This window comes from Vulpes vulpes, chromosome 9 (genome assembly GCF_048418805.1).
Source record: "Vulpes vulpes isolate BD-2025 chromosome 9, VulVul3, whole genome shotgun sequence".
Taxonomy (NCBI): Eukaryota; Metazoa; Chordata; class Mammalia; order Carnivora; family Canidae; genus Vulpes; species Vulpes vulpes.
In genome coordinates this window covers 79006389-79031312 of record NC_132788.1, presented here as the reverse complement: position 1 = coordinate 79031312, position 24924 = coordinate 79006389, and the positions used below count along the sequence as shown (strand labels likewise).

Here is a 24924-nt window from a genome sequence, read left to right as displayed (position 1 = left end):
AGAGTCATACAGCTTTACGGCGACAGAAAAGTCAGCTTCAATTACACAGGACATACAGCCTAATAAATATGTCCCAGGGAGAAATAAATAGCTATAATCTGCTGGCTGTTAATAGTTTACAGGGCCTTTCACCTCAAAGTCATAAGCCTTGAACTGGCACAGGTGAGGAGAGACCCAAAGTCATTAAGATTTTGAGCTACTCAAAAGTACTATCATCGTACAATTGCTGTGAGAGATAAATGGTCACTTCAGAAATGTTGTCAATGAAACAACACAGATAGTGCTTTTGTTGTCGACTCCCCAAAACATGTGAAATACACCATAAAGGGTCAAAAACTTGGCTTCTCTTCTCATTTGTATAGTACAAGGGGTAGGGTCTTTAAAAGCTAGAGCTGAAAGTAGAATTAACAAGAACTGAGAGCTTGCCTTTGCTGACACACACTTACTCTTCCTAACTGCTATCTGAGTTAAGTACTAGCTTTACCCCTATTTTACAGATGAGAAAACTGGGACACTGATGATTTAGTAACATGGCCATGGTCACACAGTCAGGTGAGCAGCAGAGAGGAGCAGTGGCCTAACGCCAAGATTGTGCTTTTTAACATTGAGGGATCCCTGGGTGGCGCAGCAGTTTGGCGCCTGCCTTTGGCCCAGGGCGCGATCCTGGAGACCCGGGATCGAATCCCACATCGGGCTCCTGGTGCATGGAGCCTGCTTCTCCCTCTGCCTGTGTCTCTGCCCCCCTCTCTCTCTCTCTCTCTCTCTGTGTGTGACTATCATAAATTAAAAAAAATAAAAATAAAATAAAAATAAAAAAATAAAAAATAAAAAAAAAACATTGAACTATACAGTCTCCTTCAGAGATGCTTCATCCATTTTAGATCACAGCCCATTCATTATGAAAGGGTGTTTATACATTAAAAAAATGCATTCATAAAAATTTTGCCTACAGCTTCATGAATATCATCCTATAGGCCAACAGTCCATGCTATCTTGAACCCAGAATTGTGATGTGGGTTTAGGACAAGAGTTCTCTTTTTAGAGATAGCATGGGAGTCTAGGGATAGCCAATCAGGTTCTTAACATGGTCTCTGATATTTTACCCTAAGTCACTAAGTCACCCTAAGTACTAAGTCATTGACCATTCAGGGCTATGCATACTAAAAAAATAACAAAATGTGTCTCTGAATTGGGGGCAATGAAGCAAGTCTTCAGAGCTATACAAGTAACAGTGTGGCTGACCACCAAGTCCTATGAAGTACAGTTTCCAAAGTTGGGAGAGCTTTCTCTACCTTGCAAATGTAGTCCAACACTACTTAATAACACAATTTTTTTAAAAATTGGGTGCAAGAAATATGGAATGAGTCAGAAGTAGAGTGAGTTATGGTGTCTTCTTTCCAGAAGGGGAAAGAAAAAGAACTTGTCAACTGAAAAAGACCACTAATTTGTCATGATGTACTATGAGGCCAATCTTTCATCTCCAGAGAATATTCCTACCCAGATCTACTTTTTAAAGGTGGAAGGAAGCCAGTTTCTCAAGTGGTTCCAGGGAAGCTCTCTAACTCTCTAACTCTATGTTAGTTGGAAATATTTGTCATTTGGGTGTGTAGGCATAGGGTCTTATCTTAGTCTACAAATGCTCCTACCTCTGAGGAAGACTACCTGCCAGGCTGAGAGCCTGACTTTCCTACCACCTGTATTTCAAATTTAATTGCTTTGTGTGTAGATGCTTAATTTAAGGACTGCGCCTGTTACTCATTGCTTTTCTCCCTCTTGCTCACTGAGGTCTCCCCAGGATAGGAAATACTACTTGTAGCTTGGATGCTCTAAGGCAGTTCCTCTAACATTGAAAGTTTGACTTCTAGCTGCTTAGGATGTGTAGGGCACATTATGAAAGAAGAGCTTAAAATAGCTCATTGAAAAACCAATAAGGATTCCTTTTCTGGGCTGGAAACTCAGAATGCTGTGCAGGCCCTTATTTTAAGGCCACTGGCCCCAAAGGGAAACTTATCACTGTAATTGGTGTTGAGAAGTTCTAGGTTAAAAAAATACGTGCCAGGATCCTTTTCTCTGGGTTACTTTTAGGATGATTTTTAACCCAGCTGCTTTATTTTTAGCGATGTAAGTAAGGCGCAGGACCAACAAAAAGATCCAGGAGAGTATCCTGAATTGTTTTAACCTTATAGGACACCAACCCCTGAAATTTAAGGCCCTTTCTAAGGCTTATCTTTTCTACCACATAGGTTTCCAGAATGTATCCTGAACCCAAACATGTTAGTCCATCTTCACTGTCACCAGCTTTTCTTGCCTAGATGATTGTAAGAACCTAAGAATTGGTCTCTGCTTTATTCTTCATCCCCTTTAATCCATTATCCACACAGAGGCCAGAAACATCTTTCTACAGCATAAATCAGATTATATGGTCTGCAGGATACATGTTCTGTGGCTTCCTAACACAGTTTCAATGAAGTACAAGCTGCCCTGCATCCCACAAAGCCTTCCTCAATCTGAGCCAGCCAGCCTGCCCTTGTGATTTCATTTCCTACTACTCGTCCCCTTGTCTACGCTCCAGCCAGACCAGCACTCTTCACTTCTGGACTAATTCCTTTCAGTCCCCTGGCTATTTTCACTGCTTGTGCATCCTGCCTGGAACACTGTGCCTGTAGACCTATAGACCTACATTATGTGGCTTCTCATCACTCAAGGCTCTTTTCAGATGTCACTACATCTGAGGAGCACTCCAGGGATCCATGCCATCAGCAGATCCACAGTGAGCCTTCTTTTTTCTTTTAAGATTTTATTTTTAAGCAATCCCTACACCCAACGTGGGGCTCGAACTCGCAACCCCAAGATCAAGAGTCGCATGCTCTACCAACTAAGCCAGTCAGGTGCCCCTCCAAGTGAGCCTTCTTACCACATTTTATTCACAAAGCCCAGTTTCTTTGTTTTCATAGACCCTGTGATTCTCTGAGATTATTCTGTTTACTTGTTTATTGTTTATATTGTTAACTGTTATCATTGTCTTACTTATTGTCTCCATTTCAGGGAACTGGTCTAACTGACTCTAGGGTTCATCTCCAGTCCTAAAACAGTATCTGGTCCCCAGTTCAGCAAATACCTTGGGAGTGAATGTGTGAATGTGCAGAGCTTATGAAATGCATTTGCATCTTGAGGGCTGCAGGGAGGGCTGATGAGGCAAAGGAGAGGGGCCGCCTGGTCCTTCTTCTGATCCTCATCATCCCTGCTGTGACTACTTAACAGCTCCTGAAGCTTGGGCTGCTCCTTGATTTACTGGTGAGCTGCCAGGCTCAGCTCAACTCGTGGCTGCCTCCCTCCGTGCGGAGAGCAAGGTTCCGCTGTGCCACCTTGTGTTCTAAATTCCCATCACAACGGATGGCTCCGGTCTCAGAATTCACTGAAGACTCACAAAGAAACCCCAAACCCCCAACAGCTCTCAGCTGCAGCAAATGGATATGTTCTCAGGGACTCTTCTAGAGTCTCCGTAATTCTTCAGTGAAGGATATCTTCACGTCTTTCCTTAGAAAAGCAACTTTTATGCCCACATGGAGTTTAAAGGCTCCAAATGCCTCCCCCTTCACCACAAAAAACAAACAAGCACGGATGAAAAAGAACATGTCAGGTCCCTTCCTTGAGCTAAATGCATGAATCTCTTGAGCAGTTTTAACAGCCTTATTGGCGTGACAATCACTTTTCGGTCACAGTGTACTTTTGCAAAATGGGAGGGAAACTTTCCCATTTGCTCCGTGAGGGTGTCTATAATTTGGTCATTTCAATTAACTTTATTACCAGACTGCTTAATTGTGACTGAAGCCACCCGGCACCATATCAAACTTTACTTCAATCTTTTAAATTTAGGAAACCGTATTAGCTTTAGAAAAGACAGGTCATGGCTAACAATGCCAAGGCGATCCAACTTGGGAGTCCTGCAGCACTGCATTATTCAAACTGTCTGGAAGTCAGGCCTAAAGAGCCATTTACTGAAGGGTCAGGTTTTTCCAAAGAGCAAAGGACATGTGATGAACAGCCCCATTCATCTCCCATGGCGATATTAGATGTCTTTAAAATCCTCTTGCTGAAACAGTATCTGAACTGGTCTAAGTGATTATGTGAATTTCAAAGAAAAAAAGCTGTTTGCTTGACTTCGTCAATTTCTAATGAATTGCTGCCCCATATAGCTATGGGAAGTAGTGGAAATTGAGGCTTTGCTCAACTCTTAGATTTCAGGTTTCAATGCGTCAATCCTCATTTTGCCAAATGCATTTGCTTAAAGACAGAATATGGGAATCTGCTTCACCCACACACACACCTCAGCACACATACTGTCCCACTCAAGATGAATCTCAATTAGAAATAATTTTTATAGGTCAAGTACAGGGAAAATTCAAGAATTGCAAGGCTATTTAATGAAATATTCTATCTGGGAACAAGATGTATCACAGGGCACTGCCTTGGAGGAGTACTTTACATTTATGGGAGGGAAGGGTAAGTAACAGAAATTCACACTGGAGATAAAATACATCCTCACTCAGGCAGTATTTTCAGGGAGGAAGATATTCAACAAATTTCTCACAGTGGAGACTGAATACCAGCATCCTTTGCTTCCTCTCCTGTCTATTTTGGCTGGTTCCTATTGCTTTAATAAGGCTTGGTGTCAACTCACATGGAGAACTTAATGCAAGCAAACGCATTAGCAACAGATTTTTTTAGAGCTATCATAAAGTTTCTGAGGCTGCTTTTTTACCACAAGAAATCGGCCATGGATATTTGGCGGGGGGGGGGGGGGGGCATGCATGGGTTCACCCTATTTTTCTCTTGCTGCTGGGACATTCTCAGGACAAAAGATAATCGTCGAGGAGTATGACAGATAAAGCAGTAATATGTAAAGGCAAGCCCAAGGAGAGCTGTGAATCTATCGTTGGTCTTGAACCCAAAGCTAGCTTCCACCTAAAGTAAGAGGCCATGTAAGCAATGATCTGAGGAGGGGGAAAGTGCCTACTGCCTCTCCTCTGGTTTGGATTCCAGACCCCACTCACACATCACTTGAGAGCATGCTCCCTTCTATCCTGTCTTCCCAGCCTCCTGAGGGATTCCTTCCCAGCATCAGTGATTCCTAGATTTGAGATTTTATGAACCACCAAATTTTTGTAAAATAGATGTGAGCAAATGACCACAATTTGCCAATTTCTTACTTTGCAAACTAAGAATATTAAAAATGGGGGTCAAGTAATGATCAAATACCATTCCTAAGTAAAAGTAGATTTCAGCAGGAGAAAACAAAACAAAACAAAACAAAACACCACCCAGGAAGGACATGATCTCTATGGGAGACTACTGCTTTGCACCTTGGAAAAACTTCGTGACTTGTACTGTTGTCCTGATTTCACATTTTCTGTCTCATTTCACTGTTTACCAATCATGTCATCACCGATCAGAAGGAACACATCCCAAGCTACGTTTTCCCTTGAGGTTCCTCCTTTTTGCCTTTTTTTTTTTTTTAACCTCTTCTCTATCCCAGAAAATTATGGCAAAAGTATTGTGAAGCATGACCATCTGAGTAACTCCTCCACCTCCTTTCTCTTAAATTCTATCTAATGTGAAGGACCAAGAATACCCTCCATTAGGACAGGGCAGCACTGTAGCTACTATATGCCCTCTTCTTGTTCCATTCACACAACAGTGCTAAGGAAGGTGCAATTAAATGGCAATGCAGAGGCCCAAGGACAGTGCCCATGGCTGGCCCAGGATGAACTGCTAGCTAGTGGCAGAGAAGAGGATAGGAGTGTGATTCTGACAATTGGCCAAGCTGCTACTTCCATTACTGAGCAGAAGCAATGACTGAGAAGAAATGGGGAATTCTCATATGAAATTTCTTCCATCCAAGTGCAATGAAAAGTAACCCTAAACTGATTTCATTTGCACTGTAAAAAAAAAAAAAAAAAAAAAAAAAAAAAAGAGTATAGCATTTCCAATAGCGAAAACAAGATGGGTGCCAAAGGGATGAAAGGAAGTGCTTCCCAAACAAAGTCGATGTTCCTCTTCAGGGGACACTGGCCAAGTCTGAAGACACTGTTGGATATTACCATGAGGGAGGAGACGGTGCTACTGGCATCAAGTGGTTACAGACCAGGGATGCTGCCAAGAACCCTATCATGCACAGGAAATAATTATCCAGTCCTTGATCTCAATAGTACAAAGTTTGAGAAATTCTCTTATTAAAAAAAAAAATTCTAGGGCGCTTGGGTGGCTCAATCAGTTAAGTGTCCGACTCTTGGTTTCGGCTCAGGTTATGATCTCAGGGTTGTGAGATTGAGCCCTGAGTCAGGCTCTGTGGGGAGCCTGCTTGAGATTTTCTCTCCCCTACCCTCTCCTCCTCGCCACCTGCTTGCATGTGCTCTCTCTCTCTCTCTAAAATAAATACATAAATCTTAAAAAAAAAACAAGTTTCTTCCTTTCAATAGCTACATCTAAATGAAAGTTGCTCTGCAGGGGGGCAAACTACAAAGAAACCCATTAATCAATGGGCAGTTCTGTGATTTTTTTAATGCAATCATTTCCCCCTTTGGTACATGGTATCTGTGGCAAAAGTAATCACAGAGAACATTTAAAAAATTAGAGCCAACATACGTATCTATCTAAGGGAGCACTGACCTAATTCCAGCTATCTCCAAATGATTTAAAGAACTGATTACTGTTTTTGCAACTATACAAAAGCTTTTTAAAACATGGCTTTTTAGATGAATACAGCATGTCAGAGCCCTTGAACATATCAACTGCCAAAATAAAAGTTTAATAAAAAATGAGGTTTGCTGGGCAGCTCAGGTGGCTCAGTGGTTTAGTGCTGTCTTCAGCCTAGGGTATGATCCTGGAGACCCAGGATCGAGTCCCACGTCAGGCTCCCTGCATGGAGCCTGCTTCTCCCTCTGTCTGTGTCTCTGCCTCTCTCTCTCTCTCTCTCTCTCTCTCTGTGTGTGTCTCTCATGAATGAATGAATGAATGAATGAATGAATGAATCTATCTTAAAACAAACTGAGGTTGTTGAATTAGATGAGTTGATAGCCAACACAAGGGACAGACAGGGATTCCCTCCGTGATGGAATCTTTTAACTGGTCCATGTTGCAGTTTCCTTGCTATTACAGCTGCTACTCTATGATATAGGGCAAACAACTTTGTCACAAACATTAAAATCACAAAAAAGATATATTAGCATTTTACATGACAAAGGTAATTTATCCTATGAGATTTCTAGAAAAAGAATTAACCATGAGAAAATGGGGAGGGTGTGGCTAACCACAGTGTATTTTAAATGTTTACTTGCATGTCATTCATCTATAATGAGAGATTAGCACAGTGCTAAAGTTCACTGAATGGAAGGAAGAATGAACAGCATTTACTGCATATGGTGAGAAACAAAAAAACGTTGAGAACATTTGAAACACAGTAAGAACATGAGTATGAAATAAACCCAAGTAACAACCTGGCACAAAAAAAGACATGTTCCAAGTTGCCAGCAGAAACACAAGATTCCTAAAGACCCAGTGCTATTTTCAAAGACATTAAGATGTTATGAAGATTTCTGAACCCAATAGGATTATGTTCCCAGATAGGGGATGTGATTAATATATCTGAGCAGGGGAAACACCAGGTAAGGGATATATGAGGGAACATTTTTAAAACTGCAGGTGGCAATGCAAAGACAGGCTCAATCAAAACTATGTCAACTACTTAACTCCAGATGGTGGTAAAGAAACGTGTGATTTAATTTGAGGAAAATGAAGGAAGGTGGAAAAAATATTACACAGAGTAAACACCGCCTCAGATCACAGTTTTGGAAATGTTCAGAACTAAAAAATGCTTAGTGCAGAGGCTATGAAGATACCTCTTGCAAAAAAGAGAAACTCAATGCAGTGAGGTCACAAAGCTATTATCAGAGAAGAGAGAAGCTACCATAATAACATCTCTCACAGCAGAGACTATCCCAAGGAGGTGGTAACTAATAAATTAATTTTCACATGCAACCAAAATAAGATAGTAAGAAAATTAACTCTAAAGTTAAGAAAAAGGCAGCCCGTGTAGCTCAGTGGTTTGGTGCCAACTTCGGCCCAGGGCATGATCCTGGAGACCCGGGATCGAGTCCTATGTCAGGTTCCCTGCATGGGGCCTGCTTCTCCCTCGCCTGTGTCTCTGCCTCTCTCTGTGTGTCTCTCATGAATAAATAAATAAAATCTTAAAAAAAAATAAAGTTAAAATAAAGTTAAGAAAAAACAGTCTGAAAATACCTTATTTCTTTTGTTGGAAAAAAAAAGTTATTAATTAAATCAAAAAGAAAGGAAAGCTAGCCAGTTCCTAGAATTTTGAGATGATGACGGCAAAAAGTAATTTCTAACAAAGCCTGTGCACCTCCATAACTGCCTTCATGCACGCTGTATTTGGGTCTCAAACTCAGCTGCCCATGGGCAACGTGCAGGCGCGTGCGAGAGTGTGCCAGTGTGCCAGGCTGGATAGAAGACAAAAAGAAATGGGAGGATAGTGGCAAGGTGGAATTGTTGGTGCCAAGTAAATGCATTCAAATTTTTAAAAATTTTAAGAGACTACTGAAAAATATATGAGTGGGTCAGACTGAGTATTGCCTGTGGACTACTAGTTCACAACTCCAAACACTTATTATACTTCTGAGCTCTAATCTAGTAGTTCTTGTACAGGGCAAATTTGTCTTGTACATAGACATTTGTCAATATGTAGAAACATTTTTTGTTGTCATAATTTGGGGGAGTGGTGGGGTGTTGGAGGGTATGCTGTTGGCATCTATGAGGTAGAGACAAGAGATGCTGTTACACATCCTACAATGGCAGGATGGACTCCGACAACATAGAATTATCCGGCCCAAAAGGTTAATGGTGCTGAAGCTGAGACACTGCTCTAGCCTCGTATCATGTCTCCTCCACCCTAAGTCACCTGTTACTCACATCTGTGCCACAGATTCAGACTACATGCTACTGTTGGTAAAATTCACGTGTTAATCTTGTCTCCCTAATTACAGTACGAGTACCCTTGTTTTCTCTCTTCTTATCTTAGAGCTTGCACAAAGGATGTGCTCAATTCCTGATTAAGACCAGGAATGAATCAGCTGGGAAGCAGCTTGTCACAAGTATTACTTGAACTATGAAATTCAACAGAGAAGAAAAACAGCTACACAGAGCTCACACTCTGAAGCACACTCACTGATATGACAAATGGCTCATAAATGGAGCTTTTCTGCCCTAACTTCGCAATAACTGAACCCCAGACTCCAGAAAATTGCTCGTGAAGAAAAATAATCAATTTTCCTTGATCCCAGAAGCACTATCCCTACGGTGATGGCTCTAGACATAGACAAAGAAATGGAATCACAATAGATACTATTTTGTTCTGTATCATAGTAAGTTAAATAGTTAAATGCTATTTACTTTTCAGCTCATTTGGAGGTCACATGGGTATCCCACAATTAACATGTCTGAGAAGCAGCCCTGGATTCCTGAGTTCAAGGCCTACCCACTCTTCCTTCAGTAGCCAAATTCTAGCAAATGGCCCGTCTATCTATCCAAGTGCCCAGGCTAAAACCCAGGGGTCGTTTTGGCTCCCTTTCCCTTCCTTCTTCAGGAGATGTTGGCTTGTGGACTAAACATTACTTTTCTTGGACACAAGTGGTCCATTTGCTTATGTGTCATCTGCTACAGAGACAGAGTAGAGTGGCAGTGACAGATAGTAGAGCCCATGAAGCTACAGTATTTACCATCTGGCTTTTTATAGGAGAAGTCTGTGGACCTACCTCTATTCTGCAGCCCCCTCTCAAGTTCTGTTGACTCTCTTGAAGCCATCCTAAATCCCCTGCTCCCTCTCTCACCACTGGTGTCACTCTGGTCCAAGCTGCCAACATCCTCATACCACTGCAATGGCCCTGAGAGGACTCCCTCCTCCACACCTGTTTTTCTAGAATATGTTCTACACATATATGCTGAGGGACTGTAAAAAACTGTCAATGAGAGCATATCCCTTCCCTGCTTCACTGACACTGGCCCTTACATTGAAAATAAAATTTGAACTTCTGGTCCCGGTCTGCAAGGCCATCTCAACTCCCCTCGTTAACCTTCCAGCAGCCGCCCTAGCCTCCATTCTATTTCTTCCTTAGGAGCTTTGCACTAACTGGCCCCTCTTCCTGGAATGGCTGTTCCCTTTGCACTGTGGTTTCCTTGCCTCAAATTTTCTTTCTGTGGTTGCTCAAATTTTCTCACCTAATCAAAAGGACCCCTTTCATTTGGACCCCACCACTCCTGCTCACTACACCTGGTTTTATTTTCTTTATTATCTCTGACTGATAATTTCCTGTTCATCTGTTTATTTCTGCCCTATCTCTCCTTCCTCTAGAATAAAAGCTTCATGAAATCAGGAGCCTGTTTGTTGGGCTCTATTCCCAGTGCCTAGCAATGTCCCCCTCAGAAGAGAAAACAAAGCAACTGTTTCTCATTCAAATTCATCCTGATTCATCAGTAGAAGTACAGACTGATAATTCTACAGTCTGCTAACTATGCCAAGAATTCTAACTTGAATTTCCTATACTCTTCGAGAAAGCAGAGGGGATGTCCCGACTCCTTAATGAGAATTATAAATCAAACACACATTTGTGATAAATAATGCACAAAAGCAAATAACTCAGTGTATTGAGTTTACCTTCAAGGAGGATGAGACATTCCTTTACCAAAAAAAAAAAAAAAAAAAAAAAAAAGGGCAGAAGGTTAGGTGTATCTACCACTGTGCATTATGACTGTAACAGGAATAAAATGGAAACCATCTAATCAAATCTAAAACTGTATAAATGTGAGAGCAAATAAGTGAAGCCTGTTTAGGCTTAAAAATTATAAGACCAAAATTCTGTTAAAAATTTTTAAGTCCAAATCCATAGTTCCTTAAGATGCTGTGGGGCAGCCCAGGTGGCTCAATGGTTTAGGGCTGTCTTCAGCCCAGGGCGTGATCCTGGAGACCCGGGATCGAGTCTCACATCGGGCTCCCTGCATGAAGCCTGCTTCTCCCTCTGCCTGTGTCTCTGCCTCTCTCTCTCTCTGTTGCTCATGAATAAATAAAATCTTAAAAAAAAAAAGATGCTGAAATTGAGAGGTAATTTTTACGCATTGTATAATGAAAGACCAAACCAAAACAGAGACACTTTTTTATATTTATCTGATCTCTTGCTACATCATCTGGAATATAAATGTGACCTGAATTCTCAAAATATTTGATAACTTTAAACCACACCAATAAACCAAAAGAACAACTTAAAACTGCATTAGTAATAAAGACCAGAAGGCTTCTTAATCACAAACGTGAATGCCCTCTTGTTTAGTACTGTGGAAGGGCTAGGAAGTTTGCTAATTTTAACATGAACAACTTTTAGCAGCTAGGAAGAAATGAGGCAGAGTGCTGGATCTGATAAGAAGACTCGAATTCCGTGGCACCTAGGTGACTCAGTGGTTGAGCATCTGCCTTCGGCTCAGGGTGTGATCCCGGGGTCCTGGGATTGAGTCCTTCATTGGGCTCAGTGCAGGGAGCCTGCTTCTCCCTCTGCCTATGTCTTTGCCCCCCTCTCTGTGTCTTTCATGAATAAATAAATAAAATCTTAAAAAAAAAAAAAAGAGGACTCGACTTCCAAAACTATGGGAGAAACTAAGCATCATGGTAAGCAAGGAGGTCAATTACTTTGAGATACTGAATCAAAAACAAGGAGACATCAATATCTTCCCTTTCAAACAATTTTGCCAAACTGTGAAGTTGCTGATAGCTATGTGGCAGATTATACATTTTTTATATATATATAAGAGTTTAAGGTGAATTTCCCCATGTTTTAAAGTTTCTTCCCCTTTTTGGATTAAGGATACTTTACATTATGAAACAATTTAAACTAAGTTCCTTAGACAATGTCAGTCTACTATTCAAAGATGAGACACTTCTTGGCTAAGTGGAGGCCCCGTAATTCCTCTTAAGCCTTGATGAGGCTGTCTCACTGGGACAGAGCAGGATTTAATAAATAGTACCTATTATTACTATTATCTGTATAAAAAATATCCATTCCTGGGGCACCTGGGTGGCTCAGTCAGTTAAACATCCAACTCTTCAGTTTCAGCTCAGGTCATGATCTCAGGGTCGTGAGATTAAGCCCCATATCAGGCTCCATGCTCAGCATGGAGTCTGCTTGGGACTTCTTTCTCTCTCCATCTCCCCTTGCTCACATACACACTCTCTCTTCCTCTCTCTAAAATAAATAAAATCTTAAAAAAAAAAAAAAAAGATATCTATTCCCCATGAACTTGCCTTCAGTTCTATATATTTTTTCCATTCAAGGGTATGACAATAAAAGGAAGGGCAAAATAGAGCATATTCAACATCCTTTTTTTAAGGGTAAAATAAAGCTTGTAGAGCAGAGCTGACCAATGGCACTTTCTGTGAGGATAAAAATGTTCCATAACTGCATGTAGCTACTGAGCTCATGAAATGTGGCCAGTTGGGGAAGAACTCAATTTAACATTGTATTTAATTTTAATTAAATAGCCACATGTGGCTGGTAACTAGTGAACTGGATGCTAGAGAATAGGCTTAACTGGACCGATATGACTCACTGAAATGATGTTCTAGGATCTTGGCTACGGACATGCCCATCAATGCATTTTCTTGTCATGTAGATCAGCCGGTGACACAGACTTTTATAGGCAAATAGACTTGGATTGGGATTCAAGCTCTGTCATCTTTTTGCTATGTGGTTACGAGGTGGTGAAATTCCCACTGTCTATCTCCTTAACTGTAATAATATAGTACTCAATACAATAACAACAACAAAAAATAAAAGGCATCCAAAATGGTAAGGAAGAAGTAAAACTTTCACTATTTGCAGAGGACATCATACTATATACAAAAAATCTGAAAGATTCCATCAAAAAATAGCTAGAACTGATAAAGTGATTCAGTAAAGTTGCAAGATACAAAATCAATTGACAGAATTCTATTTCATTTCTATACACTAACAATGAAGCAACAGAAAGAGAAATTAAGAAAACAATCCCATTTACAATTGTACCAAAAACAATTAGCTACCCAGGAATAAAGCTAACCAAAGAGGTAAAGACCTATATTCTGAAAACTATAAAATATAAAACACTGATGAAAGATGCTGAAAATAACATAACAAAATGGAAAGCATTCCATACTCATGGATCAGAAGAACAAATACGGTTAAAATGTCTATACTACCCAAAGCAATCTACACATTTATTGTAGTCCCTATCACAAAATCAAAGCATTTTTCATAGAACTAGAAAAATAATTCTAAAACATATATGGAACCACAAAAGACCCTGAATAACCAAAGCAATCTTGAAAAAGAAAAGCAAAGCTGGCGGCATGATTCCAGACTTCAAGCTACATTACAAAGCTGTGGTGATCAGGACAGAATGGTATTGACACAAAAATAGACACAATGGAACAGAGGAGAAAACCTGGAAATGGACTCACAATTATGTGGTCAGCTCATCTTCGACAAAGCAGGAAAAAATATCCACGGGGAAAAATACAGCTTCTTCAACAAATGGTGTTGGGAATACTGGACAGCAATATGCAAAAGAATGAAACTGGACCATTTTCTTACAACATACACAAAAATAAATTCAAAATGGATGAAAGACCTAAATGTGAGAACCATAAAAATCCCAGAAGAGAGCATGGGCAGTAACCTCTTTGACATCAGTTGTCACAAGTTTTCTCTAGTTATGTCTCCTGAGGCAAGGGAAACAAAAGCAAAAATAAACATTAGGACTATCAAGATAAAAAGCTTCTGCACAGAGAAGGAAAGAATCAACAAAACTAAAAGGAAACCTACAGAATGGGTGAAGATATTTGCAAATGACATATGTGATAAAGGGCTAGTATCCAAAATATATAAACTTATAAAACTCAAACCCAAAAAACAAATAATCCAATTAAAAAATGGGCAGAAAACATGAACAGACATTTCACCAAAGAAGACATACAGATGGCTAACAGACACATTAAAATATGCTCAACATCACTCATTGTCAGGGAAATGCAAATCAAAACTACAATGAGATATGGCTAAAATAAAAAAAAAAAAAACACAAGAAACAAGTGCTGTAGAAGATGTGGAGAAAAAGAACCCTCTTATACTGTTGGTGGGAATGCTAACTGGTACAGGCACAGTGGTAAACAGTATGGAGGTTCCTCAAAAAGTTAAAAATAGATCTACCCTATGATCCAGCAATCACACTACTGGGTATTTACCCAAAGAATACAAAAAACACTAATTCAAGGAGATATATACACCCCTATGTTTATAGCAACATTATCTACAATAGTCAAGATATAGAAGCAGCCCGAACATGCATCAACTGATGAATGGATAAAAAAAGATGTGGTTATCTATATATAGTGGTGCATTATTCAGCCATAAAAAATGAAAGTTGGGCAGCCTGGGTGGCTCAGCGGTTTTGCACTGCCTTCAGCCCAAGGTGTGATCCTGAAGACTCGGGATCGAGTCCCACGTCGGGGTCCCTGCATGGAGCCTGCTTCTCCCTCTACCTGTGTCTCTGCCTCTCTCTCTCTGTGGGTCTCTCATGAATAAATAATAAAATCTTAAAAAAAAAAAAAGAATGAAAGCTTGCCATTTGAAATGATACAGATGGAGCTAGAAAGAATAATGCTAAGTGAAATAAGTTAGAGAAAGACAAATACAGTATGATTTCACTCATAGGTGGAATTTAAGATGAGCAAAGGGAAAAAGAGAGACAAATTAAGAAACAGATTCTTAACTATAGAGAACAAAATGATGGTTACACAAAGGGGAGGTGGGTGGGGTGAGTTAAACAGGTGATGGGGAATAAGGAGTACACTTGCAATGAGCACCAGGTAATGTAAGGAAGTGTTGAATCACTATATTGTACACTTGAAACTAATATAACACTGTCCATTAACTGGAATTAAATAAAAACTTAAAAAGTCTTATAAAATTTAAAAAAAACACAGTGCTCACCTCAGAGAGTTCTCTTGAGGAGCATTTACAAAAATGAAGGGCCAGATATGAATTTGTATTTTTTCGTTTAACATATATGACCTTCTGTATACACACAATGCTCCAGACATGATCTCAGGTGGCATGGATGAAGTAGTGAGTGAGACCAAGGCTCTGCTCTCATGGAGGTCACAAGAAAGTGTGAGTGCCATGAGGGAGAATCACAGAGCAGAGAGGGATGCTAGGGTTCGATGTTATTTTCTACGGGGAGGGGACAGCAGGCTTCTTGGAGGATAGAACCTCTGAGCCAAAGCCTGAAGGATTTGAGAGAGCCCTGTGGCCCCCTTTAAGAAGAGACATTCAGACTGAGGGAAGGGCAAGTGCTAGGGTGTTGATACAGGACCTTGGAGCCGACCTGGGATGACAAGAAGTCATTTTGACACGAGGACTGCTGGGATTCAATTGACTTGCCATCACTCTAGTAGGAGAATGGACCCTCGGAAGCTCTCAGATGGGCTGCAAGGCCATAGCCAGGCCAGGCACCATATGATGGATGGCAGAGGCCAGGGACAAAGTGGGAGGTCGACGGAGCTGGGGCTTTTGAGAGGGAGAAGTGACGGAACTTGCTGATGCGAATACACTGAATTCTATCACTATTAGGATATCACTCTGCAACCAACCTGGATTCCCCCTTTCAGAGGCCCTGCAGCTCAATCTGAAAGATTCTTGCAGTCAAACATTTAAGTGGTGCAATCTGCCATTCATTCTTCAGTCCAAGACCAGAGGGCAAAGAGAAGAGCGGCACCTGATCATCTGGGTTTAACTCGGGCACACAGCTCACTGCAGTTCTAACTATGATGGTTTAGCATCGCTTCAGAAGGAAAAAAAGTACACACAAAGATCTAATGCTAATGATGTGCTCAGATGATGAGATTAGATATTGCTTTTCCTATATGGATCAATGATGATTTAATGAACTAAATATCATCAGTAAATTTTGATGAAAAATTAAGTGGCATCAATTTGCCCGCAGACTTCAGACCTTATTCGTTACTTTATATGTAAGATATACTCCTTAATAGTTATGGTATTGAAGTCTCTCATCTATAAGCCAAGATGCTGCTTAGCATAGTGGTTAAGAGCCCAGTCTCTAGAATCTAAACTTCTGGGTTCACATCCTGGCTTTGCCACTAACCAGATGTGTGATTCTGGGAAATCACTGTCCTCTCTCCAGGGCTTTGTATCCTCTGCTCCTAAATGGAGCTAAGATTTTACTTCCCTCATGGGGCTCTTTTAAATTATGATATATAAAATGTTTAGAGCCAACTTTGCCTGGCACATGGTGGAAGTGTTTACTGTTTTACTATAAGTGGTTTAAACAAGGAAGAGTCTTATACGTATTTTTCCAACCAAACCAGAAATCTCCCCTTTGCTTTATATGAAGCAAATTTAGCTGTGGCATTTCAACACTGAAAGCAAAAATAATTTCTTCATTTGTTTTCCTAGTGGAGGGGCTAACAATCACTGCCTTCGTTTCCCTGAGGACCCTACTCAGAATCACAATGCAAATAAAGGCAGGGCAATGCAGTCACAACAACAGGGTGCAGTGAGGTTTTATTTAAGTGTGTGTCTATGCATTGCCTGTACCATGGTAACAAGCCTGACACATGCGAGCACTCAATCGACGAGAGCAGGAACATGGTCATTACCATCACCACCACCACTTCCATATCTAATTTTTGGCTTTCAATGTCTCTGTGTCATGCTTGTCAAGGTATGAGGCATGACTACGAATGAGATGGACCTTAGGGAAGATCGAGCAACCTGCTTCTTATACAGTAGACTTGAAAAGGAGAATATTATTCAGAAATGAAAATAATTGTTTAGTTTTATAACCCAATTTTCCAAGTGAGATGTCACAGAATCTAAATGGATAAGGTCCATGAGGGTAGGAGCCTAAGAGTGGTTGCCACTCTAGTTGTACATCAGAATCACCTGTGGAGGGACACCCAGGTGGCTTAGCAGCTGAGCGTCTGCCTTCAACTCAGGTCGTGATCCCCAGGTCCTGGGATCCAGTCCCTTATCAGGCTCCAGGAAGGGAGCCTGCTTCTCCCTCTGCCTATGTCTCTGCCTCTCTCTCTTTCTCTGTTTCTCTCATGAATAAATAAATAAAATCTTAAAAATTTTACCCATGGAGCTTCTACAAAAACACAGAATGCCTGGCAGTCATGCCCTGAGATTAATATACCGTACATCTGGATAGAGCTTTTTTTTTAAGATTTTATTTTATCTTTTGAGAGAAAGAGAGAAAGAGAGTATATGTGTGCAAGCTGGAGGGGTGGGTAGAGGGAGAAGTTAAAGGAGAGTAGGGAACCAGACTCCTCCCACTGAGGATTGAGCCTGACATGGGGCTTGATTCCCTGTGATCATGACCTGAGTCGAAATCAAGAGTCAGACCCTTAACCGACTTGGCCACACAGGCACCACCCTCTTTTTTCTTAAATAAAAAGCCAGCCCTAATTGCTTCTGATATTGGGAACAGCAGTAAAACACTACTGATTTATTGTGATTACTTCTATGCCAGCAATTAGCACAAATGCTATATGATTTTATCTCCATCAGGCACATGCAAATTAAGTATTATTATTCCCATTTTTTCAGATGACTTGCCTAAGGTCACAAAGCAAATAAAACTAGAAGCTGTGATTTAAATTTCCATCATCTGGCTCTAGAATCTTATGCCCTTTTCTTTATATATTTGTTTAAACCAGCTTGTTCAAAGGGTAAAAACAGGAATTACCACGTAGGCACTCATGATTCAAGATTAGCTTCCTTTGGAAGACCACTGATCCCCTGGCTAGAAGTAAATGCCCTCATGCTATGATTAGGACTCTCCTTAACTCTTCAAGATCTTATAGAATCTGCTACTAAAGCAATAGCTGCCCAACAAAAATTCCTAGACTCTCTGGCCAAAGCTGTTGTTGGTAATAGAATAGCTTTTGATTATCTTTTAGCTAATGAAGAAGGTGTCTGTACTATGGCCAGTATCACTTGCTGCACCTGGATTAACACTTCTGCGTTAGCTGAATTCAGCTATGTAAGATTACCAAAAAAAGCCAGTTGCCCTAATAAAATGACTTCTTCACTGGGATCTTGACTTATTTGATTCTGACTGGTTTGGGTCTTAGGGACCATGATTCCAAAGTACATTACAGACATTGCTAATTATCCTGTTTATAATAATCCTAACAGTCTCCCTGGTGCATTATATTCTCTCAGAAGCTTTTTTTTTTTTTTCTCTCAGAAGCTTTAAATGCATGTTTGCAACTGCTAACCACCAAGCAAATAATCTTCCAGTACCGGATCATCAGAAAAGCAACAAAGAGAATGACCAGCTTAAAAAACGTGAACCTGAATTTGTGACCTGTGAATACCACACAGAGATTTAACAAAAAGATGTCACGACCTGTGTGTACCATCACAGAAGATTAGCAAAAACTGTGAGAACTTCAGAACAGTCATTAGGAGTAGGGCTAATGCCTTAAAACTTTGGTCACATCTCTTAGGCTGGGAATCTGATTAAAAGGGGGGAATTGTTAAAAATGAAACTCCAGGCCCAAAATGGAGTCATTTATGCTAAGCACCGTATCATCAAACTGAGACTTAAATCTTAGCTACAGTTTTGGCCTCTCCCAGGAATGTAATCTTTAATCACTCCACCTGGAGTTACCTAGTAATTCAGCACTAATAAGGTAACATGCCTGATAGATGCCTGCCTTCCCTTAAAGAAAGGTAACCTAGGGGCGCTCAGTGGTTAAGCGTCTATCTTGGGTTCAGGTCATGATCCCAGGATCCTGGGATCAAGATTGGGCTCCACATAGGGCTCCCTGCTCAGTCAGGAGCCTGCTTCTCCCTCTGCCTTCTTCCCCCTGCTTATGTTCCGCTCTTTGTCAAAGAAATGAACAAAATCTTAAAATAAATAAACAAATAAGGTAGTTATAACCAACCTGCTTTTGGTAGTATAATTCCCATGTCCCACTCTTCTCTGCATATAAAAAAGCCTTCCATTTTATACAGCTCCTCAGAGTTCCTTTCCTTCTGCTACGTGGGATGCCTGATTCATGAATCACCGAAGAAAGCCAATAAAGCCTTTAACATTTACTCAGTTGAATTTTGTTTTTCAACATATTAATGACATCATTTTGTGCATAAAGGTAGAGCCAAAAAGGGTCACTTCTGAAGATGATCTAGTTCAAAACATCCATTTTGTTGATAAAGAAATGAGTCTCAGGACAGGAGCAGTAACCTGGACAGACATGTAGAGCAGCTAAGAGTGGAGGTGGACCTAGGGGGTTCCACTTGACACCCCAGTTCAGCTTTCTTTTCAATACACACTATTTCTCAAAAGCAAAACGTATGTTCCCCATTTTCTTAAAGTTTTGCCAAGTCTTGAAACAGAATATTCTGACTCAATACAGTATTACATCCTAAAGATATCCCAACTACCAACTGGTGTGAATTAGCCAAATATAACAAATATACTCTGAGGCACAGGTAGTTCTTTACATATAATATCCACCCCCCCTCCTTTTTTTTTTTTTTTTACAAAAAGACGAAACAAAACAAACAAAAACCTTTACGGGACAAATGATCTTTTGTCAATAAAAAAAACCAGTATTAAAAAAAAATAGTAATCACCTTCTAGCATAATTTTCCAACACCACAAAAAAGGCCTCTAGATTCACCCCGGTGTCACACAACAGGCATCTGAATGCAAATACTATGTAAAAATAAAATAAATAAAAAGCATTCTTTTGACTGCACAGCAGAGGGAGGAGGAGGAAAGGAAGCACCACGGGAAGATGGCAAGCTGAGCCTAGGAAGAAGGTAGTGCCCCATGAAGAACATGACTGATGGACCAGTAGGCAGGGACGTGTTTACAGAGAAGAGACTTGTAAATAAGTCAGTAATAGTCCCAGCTGCCAGGGCATGTGGATGGACAACCCCACCAACTCCATGCCTGAATCAGGAAACTGTCTAATCCCAGAAATTTACAAATGATATTCTAACTTCTGCTTGATTTCCAGTTTGGGAAAAAAATACCAAAAATCAAAATGTCCCCAATCTTGACAAGAACAGATATAAAAAATGAGGAGATTAAGAATTAAAACAAAATATCGCTGTAGCTGGTTCTGTCCCACAGTAGAAAAGGCCAGTTCTTTAAAGCACAGAAAGCCTCATCCTCGAGATTTGAATCCCAAGACTCACAAGAATCATGAGTTTATCAATCTGCTTACCAGGAGTTTTGACAGAAATGAGATTCATTAGAAAGAATCCAAGAAGTGGCCATTTACTTTCTCATTCAACCTAGATGCTGTCTTTGTTGCTTCACTAAACCTTCTCATTTACACCCCCACCATACAGGAGTGATGATTAAAATGTCAGCCCTAGTTCCAATAGCTAATATATGGTGGAAACAAATATATTTATATGCTTTCTAGAAAGATTAATAGTAGCTGGTGCTAGGCTGCCAAATGCAGATGTACAAACTTTCTATCCAATACATAAATCAAACACAAGGCATATGGTGTATTTTAAAGACTGCTGATGTTAGAGTGATTTTAAATTACTCAGGTTCTGGAATAAACTGTGTAGATGTTGACTAATGTGGCAATATATTCTGGGTCTTTCCATATTAATTTAAGTTTATAAAATGTAATGGCCTTAACAAAAAGGTCTTAGAAATTAAGAAGAGAGAATGCAAACATATTTGAAATCAAGGGGTATGTTTCTATAATCAGTTGTATGGTAGTTTGGGCATATTCATTACAATATGGTTCCAGTAACTGTGGTAGTTAGTATGTTGTAATGAGACTTTATTTTTTGGTCTCCTTAAAGTGAACCTAATAGAATGAAATGACAAACGAAATGAAGGAGCAAATAAATCAGGTAGGAGAGCAGGGTGGTTTGTGGCCATCAAATGAGCAGTGGCTAAATCAGAAAGGGCCCTGATGGACCAAGAACCATTTAAGTTTTCAATTTGCTGGCCATAGAAATCAGTGATTATGCAAAAACTTGTGTTATTGAGAAGTAAGTTGGGCAGAGCACTGAACAGATTTGAGCTTTACTTCACAGTCATATTTTGGGTTGGCACCTTCCAACCTTTCAAGGACATGGTAAAAGTGAGATAAGAGCATATGCCAATATGAAAGGCGCTTTGTAAATTGCCAGCTTATCCATAAGCATCACTTATTGTCCTTGTCATCATCATCACCACCACCACCATCACCACCAGCCACTACCATCATCATTACCACCACCACCACCACCACTACCTTCATCATTCTGAAGCTCAAGTCACTTTCTACTACATCTCAGTCACTGCTGAAAAAACAATGACCTATGCAGTCAAGTGATCCAGGTACAAGATTTTTCAAAATGGCATCATAGAAGATAACAGGTTAAAAAATTAAATCTGCACAATGGCTTTTACAACTATTTTAAAAGGGTTGGCTGAGCATTTCAGTTCACACAGATAGTTGCTCTGAATTTTGGATTTCCTTCCAATGACCTGAATCATTTTGACCACAGAACACACAACTTCATGAGAGCATGAGAACACAGTTGCTGTAACACACATGAACTCCTCTGTTGCAATGGAACCATGAGGAAATAAAAGTCTAGTTTCTGATCTCTTTTCAGATGGTCAGAGTATGTTGTGCATGAAACAAATTGTGTTGGGAAAAACTGACTGAACAAGATCAATCAAGACCAGTCACAAACACATATCCAGGAGCAAGGCATTTCAACAGTGTGGAAAGTATTTCTCAGTGTGAGATAGTGGGAGTTCTGGTGAGGCAGAGGTAAGCACTGCAGGTTTGGAAAAGAAGAAAGTCTAACATCTCAAGATTAAGAATCCCTAACTTCTCTGAGATCCTTCACCACTTCATTAAAATGTGGGTATGTTGACATATGTTTCTCATATAATTGGTGGAGAGCTGTTGCTCCTACCAAGTATAAATAATTGCATACTCATTCATTCATTATCTTTTCATTCATGAATGCCTAGCAGGAGTCAGGTATTATATTAAGTGCAGGGATCCAATGTCAGCAGGTAGATGTGGGCCCTGCCTACTTTATGGATCTTTTATCTAGTAAAAAAAGAGCAACAAAGAAATAAACACACAAAACAATGACTTGCAATGATAATAATAATGATGTGATAAAGGCAATGAAAAATGGGGGTGCTGCAGTAAAGACTACAAGGAAGTAGGGGACTACTTTATTTTTACTTATTTTTAAAAAGATTTTTTTTTTTTTTTAAATTTCTTTGAGAAAGAGGCAGAGAGAGCACAAGCTGGGGGAGGGTCAGAGAAAGAAAGAGACAAGCAGACTCCCTGTTGAGCAGGAAACCTAATGAGGGGCTTGATCCCAGGACCCTGAGAACATGATCTGAGCTGACGTCAGATGCTTAACCAACTGAGCCACCCAGGCACCCTGGGGAACTACTTTAAATAAGCAATCAGACAAACCATCACACAGGAGGAGACTTGAATGAGATTTGAGCCAGCCAAGTGAACAGCTGGGGAAAGAGCATTCCAAGAAGAGGGAACAGGAAATGCAAAGGCCCTGAGACAACCAGGGCTTGGAGCACTAAAGGCATTTCCAAAAAGAAATCAGGTGGCTGGAGCATAGTGACAAGTGGAGAAGGGTGTGAGATGAAGCTAGAAGAGTGGCGCAGAGCCACATTTTGCATGCACATTATGTAGGCCAGATTCAGGAGAATAAGTATAGAGATTTAAAAATATTAATGGTTTTTTACGTTTTTTAAATATTTTATTTATTTATTTGACAGAGAGAGAGAGAGCTACAGGCAGAGGGAGAGGAAGAAGCAGGCTTCCAGCTAAGCAGGGAGCCTGATGCAGGGCTCATTCCTAGGACCTTGGGATCATGTCCTAAGCTGAAGGCAGAGGCTTAACTGACTGAACCACTTAGGCACCCTTATTAATGGTTTTTTAAAAGCACAATGTGATTTACGTTCAAAAGTATCACTCTGGGGGGATGCCTTGGTGGCTCAGTGGTTGAGCACCTGCCTTTGGCCCAGGGCGTCATCCTGGAGTTTCGGGATCGAGTCCCACATTGTGCTCCCTGAGTGGAGCCTGCTTCTCCCTCTGCCTGTGTCTCTGCCTCTCTCTCTCTCTCTCTGTATGACTATCATAAATAAATAATAAAATAAAAAAAAAATTAAAAAAAAAAAAAAGTATCACTCTGGGGGGATGCCTTGGTGGCTCAGTGGTTGAGCACCTGCCTTTGGCCCAGGGCGTCATCCTGGAGTTTCGGGATCGAGTCCCACATTGTGCTCCCTGAGTGGAGCCTGCTTCTCTCTCTGACTGTGTCTCTGCCTCTCTCTCTTTGTGTCTCTCATGAATAAATAAAATCTTTAAAAAAAAAAAAAAGTATCACTCTAGCTGCATTTGTGTAACCTAACATATAAACATAACCTTTATTCTATAGAGCCTACCATTTGGTAAAAATAGAAGGAATTTTGAATAGTTTCCAAATATTTAAATAAAAATGATCCTAAAGAGTAGACTAAAAAAAGCCCCCAAAAGCCACCTGAAGTCTGGTAAATTAAACAACAGATTCTGGGTTAAAAAAAAAAAAAATCACAGAACACAAGAAAGCTACAACATACCTCCTCGTTGCACCAACAATGTCACCTCACTTCCCTTTGGACATTCGATCAGCATATCCACAACTTGGTTGTGGGTCAGAGCCTGCACGTTCTTTTTATTAACTTCCACTATAAGATCCCCTTCTTTCAGGCCACGGCACCTTGGACTGTCCACAATCTGTTTCACTCTTTGGCCGCCGCCACCGGGGCTGTCTGCAATAGTAAACCCAAAGCCCATTGGCCCTTTGACTATATGAACAGTTATGAGTTCCGGCTGAGTGGCTATGGAGGAAGCCAAAGAGACAGTGTCATTGGGGTAACCATGGGAACCGTTTGAAGCCACGTCAGCAGGGCTGCTTGGCCTGGCATCCTTCATGCCATTGACTTTGCCTGTTTTACTGCTGTGACTAGCTGGCGAATCATAGGTCTCTTGCCCATTCACAATAATTGGTTCTTTATCCAAAATGGCCACCGAGGTCACTAAACTCGTATTGGGGTCATCTGGGTCAAAAGGCAATGGGTAACCCCGGCAGAGTTCAAGGTCCACGCTGGCACCAATGGGAATGGACTGAAAGATTTTCACAACTTGTGCATGTGTGTGTCCCAAAACACAGGTGTCGTTCACGCTGACAATGACATCTCCTGCAAAAGATAAGAGTTTGGGGTTAAAAAGGAAAACCAACAGTACCCAAAAAAAAATTCTAACAACATGATACTGTAAAATCCTACCAACAGGATGTGAACTGAAACTGGATTTGGGGGTAGTATCACAGGGCCCAAACAGACTACTTCTATTACTTATTTTAACTGCTAATAAGGCATTCTTTTAGTGTCTAGTGTCTTCCCTGCCTTCCCTGCTAATGAGAATATAATGATCATTGAAAGAACATTGAGATTTCTTCAAAAAAAAATTCTCGCTGCAGAAATCCAAGTTTAGAATTCTTCTATTCAGACAGATATAAGTTTTTAGTAAATTACTGCTTTATGGGTATTCAATAGCATCCTAACAGTACCCCAAAGTTAAAATGGCTCCAAAGTTCTACATCTTTACCAGGGAATGCCTTGATAGAGGGGAGGAATCTGGTTGATGCACACAGCTTTTAAAAGCCATTTAGAAAGTCATGCACCCCTGATGCCGTCTGCTCTTGTCCAGGGGCTGAGTGGCAGGAAATGCGGGGGCCACCA

General features: G+C 40.5%; 1 protein-coding gene across 24 annotated transcripts in view; it reads right to left on the bottom strand.

The window, feature by feature from the left end:
- Positions 1–24924, bottom strand: part of MAGI1 (membrane associated guanylate kinase, WW and PDZ domain containing 1) — a 636912-nt gene that overhangs the window by 50944 nt on the left and 561044 nt on the right. For all 24 annotated transcript variants that reach the window (XM_025985045.2, XM_025985062.2, XM_025985069.2 and 21 more), the window contains one exon: positions 23761–24381. In XM_025985045.2, coding sequence (XP_025840830.2) covers positions 23761–24381 — 621 coding nt within the window. The remainder of the gene's footprint in view (positions 1–23760; positions 24382–24924) is intronic.